Below are 7743 nucleotides of genomic sequence, written 5' to 3' on the forward strand. Positions count from 1 at the left end.
GGTGGGGTGAACTACCCTAACGTGCGACGCGCGGCCGGCGCGGCTGCCAGGGCAACTGTGGGCGGGGCGAGCCTCAGCGCGGCGCGGTTGCCGAGGAGACCGATAGGCTGCAGTAGCAGCTGCGGCTGGACCGGAAAGCTGCTGGAGCCTGGGGGTTGAAGCTACAGTTGAGGCGATGGCGCACGAAGGCCCGGTGAGCTTTAGCTCAGCTGAGGGTGGCCCAGAGCGGGGTTAAGACCAGTGTCCGGAGCGGTGGGCCAACTCTGAGCCACCCGGCATCCACCTTTCACGCGGGCTTTCAAGATGACCGAGGAAGCCATGTCTGTGCACTAGGACGGAAAACCTACACCTGCACCACGCGCACTCACAAGCATTGTCACACTTGGAGCCTGAGGGAAGGGGGTTAAATGGGTGACGAAGAGCCCAAGAACAAGAAGTAACTTTGACAACAGTTAATGCATTTAATGAGTCTCTTATATTGAGGTACTCATTTAAATGGATAAACCAGAATTGGTCAGGCACTGGGGAGAGGGTGTTGCTAGATAGGTTTCATTTGGAGAATTTCGGGAGGAATGAATGGATTAAACAACAATTCTGAGGCTGCACTTGAAAGTCAATTGTTTAAAAGCCAAGAAACTCTAAAATAGACTGAAGAGCATTCATGCAGTAATATCTCCAACCCCTCTGGTCAGGCCATTTCTAGGTGTAGCCATTAGCGCGGGTGTAATGAGAGCCTGGGCGTGGTTGTCTAAGGAATCAACTCTCCTCTCCCAGCCCTACCTACCCCTGCTCTGGCCAAGCCTGAACGGGGCTGTGGACCGTTCCTTGGGCTTGCCAACAGAACTGTTCTCACTAGCAGAGAGGGGAAACGAAACAAGGGATTTTGAGTTCAGTGTGAGGTTTAGGAAACACCAGAGTTGGGGGAGAATGAATTTTGGGGAACACCATGTATGAAGCAATAATGTTGGGGGTGGGGAGACAAAAGTTAGGGAAATTGTGTTGGGGGTAAATTTTAGAAGGAATCAGCTTCAGGGAAACTGTTGTGGGGAAATTAAGAGGCTCCCAATAATTTACTAGTAAATTTGTATGTCCCTAAAATGGGTTTTGGGGAGACTAGACTTTTTTTTCAGTGGGTTTTTCTTGATTATAAAAGGATATAAAGTCATTGTAGAGAACTTATAAACTGGAGAAGAGTGTAGGAAAAAAACATATACACGGTGCTTTCCTTTTCTTCAACACATATAGGTTTACACACCTGAGATCATACTTGATATGTAATTTTATATCGTTTCTTTCATTTAAGATTACATCATAAGTGTTTTCTTATGCTATTGTAAATTCTTCCTAAAGACTGCCTTTAATCATCACATAATATTTCATCATATAGGTAGCACACAATTAGCCACCTATTTTCCTTGTTAGATGTATGTTTTCAATATTCTGCTATTATAAATGACATCACAGGGAATATTTTAGAGAATATATTTTCAGAGTATGCCTTTGTGTATTTATAAAATGGAATTGGTACTTTTGAAGATTGGATATCTTTTCAAATGTTTATTAGTCATCAATAGTTCCACTTTTGTGAAATATTATGTTCTTATTATCCTTGGAGATCTTATGGTTATAAAAATTTATATGCATTTTTAATGTATTTGGGAATATCTTTTTAAAAAATTTGTTGCATGTATTTTTGGTTTAGGAAGCAGGATAAAGCCAAGCTCTGGAGTCAGACAGACCTGCATATGAATTATGACTCTACTACTTCCTTACTCTGTGATCTTAGGCAAATTCTGTAAAATGGGGATAAAAATAGTATGTAGTCTAAAAAATGTAGGAACTGAATCCATGTATGTGACTAATATACTTTCAGTTCAGTTCAGTTGCTCAGTCGTGTCCGACTCTTTGCAACCCCATGAATCGCAGCACGCCAGGCCTCCCTGTCCATCACAAACTCCCAGAGTTCACCCAGACTCACGTCCATCGAGTTAGTGATGCCATTCAGCCATCTCATCCTCTGTCGTCCCCTTCTCCTCCTGCCCCCAATCCCTCCCAGCATCAGAGTCTTTTCCAATGAGTCAACTCTTCGCATGAGGTGGCCAAAGTACTGGAGTTTCAGCTTTAGCATCATTCCTTCCAAAGACATCCCAGGGCCTGATCTCCTTCAGAATGGACTGCTTGGAGCTCCTTGCAGTCCAAGGGACTCTCAAGAGTCTTCTCCAACACCACAGTTCAAAAGCATCAATTCTTTGGTGCTCAGCCTTCTTCACAGTCCAACTCTCACATCTATACATGACCACAGGAAAAACCATAGCCTTGACTAGACGAACCTTTGTTGGCAAACTAATGTCTCTGCTTTTGAATATGCTATCTAGGTTGGTCATAACTTTCCTTCCAAAGAGTAAGCATTTTATAATTTCATGGCTGCAGTCACCATCTGCAGTGATTTTGGAGCTCCAAAAAATAAAGTCTGACCCTTTTTCCACTGTTTCCCCATCTATTTCCCATGAAGTGATGGGACCTGATGCCTTGATCTTAGTTTTCTGAATGTTGAGCTTTAAGCCAACTTTTTCACTCTCTTTCACTTTCATCAAGAGGCTCTTTAGTTCCTCATCACTTTCTGCCATAAGGGTGGTGTCATCTGCATATCTGAGGTTATTGATATTTCTCCCGGCAATCTTGATTCCAGCTTGTGTTTCTTCCAGTCCAGCATTTCTCATGATGTACTCTGCATATAAGTTAAATAAGCAGGGTGACAATATACAGCCTTGACGTACTCCTTTTCCTATTTGGAACCAGTCTGTTGTTCCATGTCCAGTTCTAACTGTTGCTTCCTGACCTGCATATAGTTTAAGTGCCAGTAAATGATAACTACTGTTATCAGCTTGTAATTAGGAATTTTAAGAAAAAGCACAGGAAAATTTGACATATATATATATGTGTATATACACATGTGTATATAAATACATATACAGTTGCTGCTGCTGCTGCTAAGTCGCTTCAGTCGTGTCCGACTCTGTGTGACCCCATAGACGGCAGCCCACCAGGCTCCCCCATCCCTGGGTTTCTCCAGGCAAGAACACTGGAGTGGGTTGCCATTTCCTTCTCCAATGCATGCAGGTGAAAAGTGAAAGTGAAGTTGCTCAGTCGAGTCCAACTCTTAGCGACCCCATGGACTGCAGCCCACCAGGCTCCTCCATCCATGGGATTTTCCAGGCAAGAGTACTGGAGTGGGGTGCCATTGCCTTCTCCATATATAGAGTTACCTACCCATTTCTTTATTATTTCTTACATTACTTTTATGCTTAGGCAGCTGTTTCTCACCCAGAGATTATATGACAATTTAAACTATTTTCCCTACATTTTATCTTTTGTTTTAATTTTGTTTTGTTTGTATGCGTGCTTTAATTCATCTGGAATTTATTTAGATGTATATTGTGAAATGAGGATCTAAGTTGATTTGGGGAATGGGAGGAAATGGGAAACACACCAATAATTCCTGCTGTTTATTGAATTTTTCAAATTCCTGAACTCTCAAGAATTTTGAATACTTTGAACTAGCACAAATAACAAGGACTGTGCAGTTAGAGCTATATATAGCCTGGGCTCACTGTGTAATCCCAAGCAAGTGGAGGTGAACTGCTATCAGGCTTTAGTTCCTTTGTCTGTGAAATGGACTGAGTGAGCTGTTTGAAAAATTAAATCGGCTAGGTCACCTGAAAAGCATCTGTCACATAGTAGGCTCTTAGTAGTAAATTGTCCCTTTCTAAAGGCCTTTCCTAAAAAAAATTAAAAATAAATAAATAAATAAAGGCCTTTCCTTCATCTTAGACAACCTAAGGAAGCTTCCTCCTAACCCATAACTGGTGCTCCACTCCTCGGTTTCCCGCCCTGAGTGCCCTATTCCTTTCCCACAGAGGCAGGTCCGAGACCGCGGGATGACCCGATCCAAGGCGGAAAAGGTGCGGCCACCTACGGTTCCGGTGCCGCAGGTGGACATCGTGCCTGGGCGGCTCACTGAGGCCGAATGGATAGCGTTCACGGCTCTCGAAGAGGGCGAGGACGTTGTGGGCGACATCTTGGCTGATCTGGTGGCCCGAGTCATAGACTCCGCCTTTAAAGTCTATCTGACTCAGCAGGTAGGCCTGGATCCTTGTCCTTCAGACACATCTCCCCTCTCCTGACCCCTCCCTGCCGGACTGAGACCCTTTCTCGCCTCCGCAGTGCATTCCATTCACCATCAGTCAGGCACGGGAGGCCATGCTGCAGATCACCGAGTGGCGCTTTTTGGCTCGGGACGAGGGAGAATCTGCAGTGGCAGAGGACCCCACATGGGGCGAGGATGAGGAGCCCTTGGCTTGCACGACGGATGCCTGGGCTCAGGGATCCGTGCCGGTGCTGCACGCCCGGGCCTCGATGGGGCTGGAGGAGACGTTTCAAGGCGAAGTAAGCCCAGCCTCCAGCTGCCGCCCACCTCTTACCGCCGCCCCCGATCCATTACTCACCCCTGACCTCCACCCCTGTGCATTTTCCCAGGACCAAGACAGCGTGGACCAGATCCCTTTAGGAGGATCGTGGACGGATTCAGGCTCTCAGGAGCCGATGGAATCTTGGGAGCTAACTGTCACCCCGGACTCTCCACCCACGCCCGAGTTGCTTCAGGAGACAGGGCCCCGGAGTCCTTTGGAGAAACTAGGTGACGAGTCGAGGAGCGACCAGACTGACCTGTTTGCAGTCGGATCCTCGAACTCGAGCAGCCAACTGTCGATGGAGATGGTGCCGGCAGGCAGTACCCACGCTTCTCTGGAGCTGTCCTTGGTAGCCAGCCCTCAGGCCTCTGTCGAGCGGGCACAGCCCATCAGCTCTCAGTTCTCTCTCGAGGACCTCTACAATTGCACGCCCCAGCCGCACGCGGCTGGAGACCGGCTGGAACTCAGGGAGGAAAAGGTGCCCCTCATCCCCTCGCGGGTGTTGGTGTCCGATCCCTCCGCGGGCGGCCCCACCACGCTCACCCCCTCGGCGGGATTCCAGCCGCAGCCGCCGTGGCTGGCTGAAGAGCGGCCCAGCGCACTTCACTCCAGAATTGGCCGTAAGGGGGCGACGGCGCGTCTGGACCCCGCGCGGCTGCCGCGCCCCTGGGTGCGCCCGCTCTCGGAGGTCCTGGTCCCAGACTCGGAGGGCCGCCCCTTGGAGGCCTACCGGGGGCGCCAGCGGGGCGGGAAGACCGAGGCCCCAGCCGGACCGCAAGCCTCCCGCCCCAGCTGCCGCGTCTCCCGGTCAGAGTTCTTCCCTTTCCCACCTGGCGTTCCTGTCCGAACTTTGGGCCCTGGTCTAAGCCTCCAGTTCCCTACTCTAAACTTAGGCCTACCATCGCCAGGCTTTGGTTCAAAGCTTCCCTTCCCCAGTCCCGGGCTCCGTTTTCTCGCCACACACCGGGCGCGCCCGGACATGGCACGCAGCCCCAGCCCCAAATTATGGCCGGGTGCTAAGTGGCCCAGCGGCTGGGAGGGGGAGGCCGAACTGCTGGGTGAGCTCTGGGCCGGTCGCACCCGTGTACCTCCGCAGGGCCTGGACCTTGGGGACCGGGAGAGCCAGGATCCTCACCAATATCGTCATCCCGTGCCTCAAGTTCTGGAGGCCACGTCCCAGGTGACGTGGAAGCCCGTGTTGCTGCCGGGAGCATTGAAGCTGGCTCCTGGTGTGAGCATGTGGAACCCAAGTACGCAGGTGCTGCTTAGCTCCTCTGAGCCTCAACGGAACGACAGAGAAGGCAGCGCCTCTCCTCCCATCCATACAGGTGCCCCGAAGCCCCAGGTGACTGTGGCACAGCTAATGAACTCAGCCCTCAAAATGTGGTCACTCCCCTCCAAGCGCCTGCCCAATTCTAAGCCCTAGGCATTGGGAATTCTACCTTCCTTCTGTCTGCTTGCTAGAAATAAACAGCCGAGTTGCCTTAAGAATTGGCCTGATGTCCATCAGTTCCTTCCAAGTGTGTACTCTCACTGAACTGGAGAGGTCTATAAGAACACAGAACATAATTACGTTACACCCTTAGGAGACCCTGCTTTAGGGTCAAGGTGGCTCTCCAGGAGAGGCATTCTGGAGAACCATCCCCATTTCCACAAAGGAGCACGCAAGGGTTGCAAGAGGGATCTGCCTCAGTTGGGAGAACTTAGTCTCCTTCCAGTAGGGGAAGAAGGGGTGGCTCTGTTTAAGCACAGAGTGATTCAAGACATGAGGAATTTGATTTTCAGTCCCTGGAGCTCTATCAATTCACCTTAGAGTGCGTATCCAAGTTTTCTGTGAATACAAATTTGAGGCTATGCAGGATTTAGGGAAACTCTGACTCCCTTGATCTTTGACCAGCATTGGAATGAGGCAATCAGATAGCGAGTGAAAATAATTTAAGGAGGAACTCACTCTCAGGTTCAAATGGGATACTTGAACACATCCAAGAGTGAGTGGTGCCTCCTTAAATTTTGTGCTTTATGCTCCACATCAACCTGTTGGCTGGTCCTACTCTGCTCTGACTAGTCCCTCCCCGCCCCACTTCTGTGGGCAGCACTTTCTGGGGGTGGGCCAGTCTTCTCTGCCATGTCTTTGTGGTCTGTACTCAGCAGCCCAGTATGGGGTCCTGGCTCTGCCCTCCTCATTCTGGTCCTCCTGCTTAGACTAAGTGTGCAGATCTGGCATAAGTTTTATCTCTGGGACCTCCAGCACTGCTCCACGGATTTGACTGGGAAGACAGCAGTGGTGACTGGGGCCAACAGTGGTGAGTGTTCCTCCTGACCTGCCACAACCACAGCCTCCAACTGCCCCAACAGGGAGGGCAGAGAGGAGGACCAGCTCCCACTGTCAGAACCCTTGTTTCCCACCCTACTTGCTCCATTGCCCTCTAGTCACTCCCCAGACTAGCATACTCTGAAGCTGCCCTCCCACAGGCATTGGGAAGGCTGTGTCCCAGGAGCTGGCCCACCGCGGGGCCCGTGTGATCCTGGCCTGCCGTAGCCGAGAGCGAGGACAGCAAGCCCTGGCTGAGATACAAGCAACATCTAAGAGCAACCGCCTCCTACTTGGTGAAGTGGACCTGAGCTCTATGGCCTCCATCCGGAGCTTTGCTCAGCGGCTGCTGCAGGAGTGTCCTGAGATTCATCTATTGGTTAACAATGCTGCAGTCTGTGGTATGTGCCTTGACTTACTTCCCCTAAACACATTTCCAGAGTTTCATTTCTAGCTCAGGGACCTCAAAACAGGCATCCTTAAAGCCTAACCTGTACATCCCATGGAAACTCTCTAATTCAGACACTATCCTGAAAAACCTAAAATTATAGTCTCAAACATCATTGCCCCCATCTCAACACATCCATGCTCCTGTGGTGTTTCTGTGCTGGGTTTAGTCACTCAGTCGTGTCCAACTCTTAGTGACCCTGCCGGGGACCAGCCCCGGCTGAACCAGGGTATTCGAAGGAGAGACGGCGTAGGCGAAGATCAGGAAACAATTGCTTAATTAAACGTTAATTAAGGATATAAAGAGTAATAGAATGAGGATAGCTCAGTAAAATTCAGTGGAGAAAAGAGGCTGAGATAAGGATAGCTCAGTGAGGAAATTCAGTGTAGAAAAGAGGCTGAATAATTCAGCCAGAAGGTAAGAGAAAGAACGACATGGTGAGACCAAGTTTCGGTGAACAAGGCCCGTACTTTATTTTTCAAAGTAGTTTTTATACCTTAAGTTATGCACAGAGG

General features: G+C 49.6%; 2 protein-coding genes across 2 annotated transcripts in view; both read left to right on the plus strand.

Moving 5' to 3' along the window:
• The first annotated feature begins 75 nt into the window (after window positions 1-75).
• LOC104980892 (chromosome unknown open reading frame, human C2orf81) lies at window positions 76-5960 on the plus strand. The gene is made up of 4 exons (XM_010829726.1): window positions 76-193; window positions 3918-4139; window positions 4225-4446; window positions 4537-5960. The coding sequence occupies exons 1-4, from the start codon at window positions 176-178 to the stop codon at window positions 5893-5895; spliced, it is 1821 nt and encodes a 606-aa protein (XP_010828028.1). The 5' UTR covers window positions 76-175; the 3' UTR covers window positions 5896-5960.
• A 585-nt stretch (window positions 5961-6545) lies between these two features.
• The window catches only part of LOC104980893 (retinol dehydrogenase 12-like), a 15496-nt gene continuing 14298 nt past the window's right edge, over window positions 6546-7743 (plus strand). Inside the window, exons 1-2 of the mRNA XM_010829728.1 lie at window positions 6546-6772; window positions 6942-7181. Coding sequence (XP_010828030.1) covers window positions 6595-6772; window positions 6942-7181 — 418 coding nt within the window. The 5' untranslated portion in view covers window positions 6546-6594. The remainder of the gene's footprint in view (window positions 6773-6941; window positions 7182-7743) is intronic.

Source organism: Bison bison, unplaced genomic scaffold (genome assembly GCF_000754665.1).
Source record: "Bison bison bison isolate TAMUID 2011002044 unplaced genomic scaffold, Bison_UMD1.0 scf7180017864508, whole genome shotgun sequence".
In the NCBI taxonomy this organism is placed as follows: Eukaryota; Metazoa; Chordata; class Mammalia; order Artiodactyla; family Bovidae; genus Bison; species Bison bison.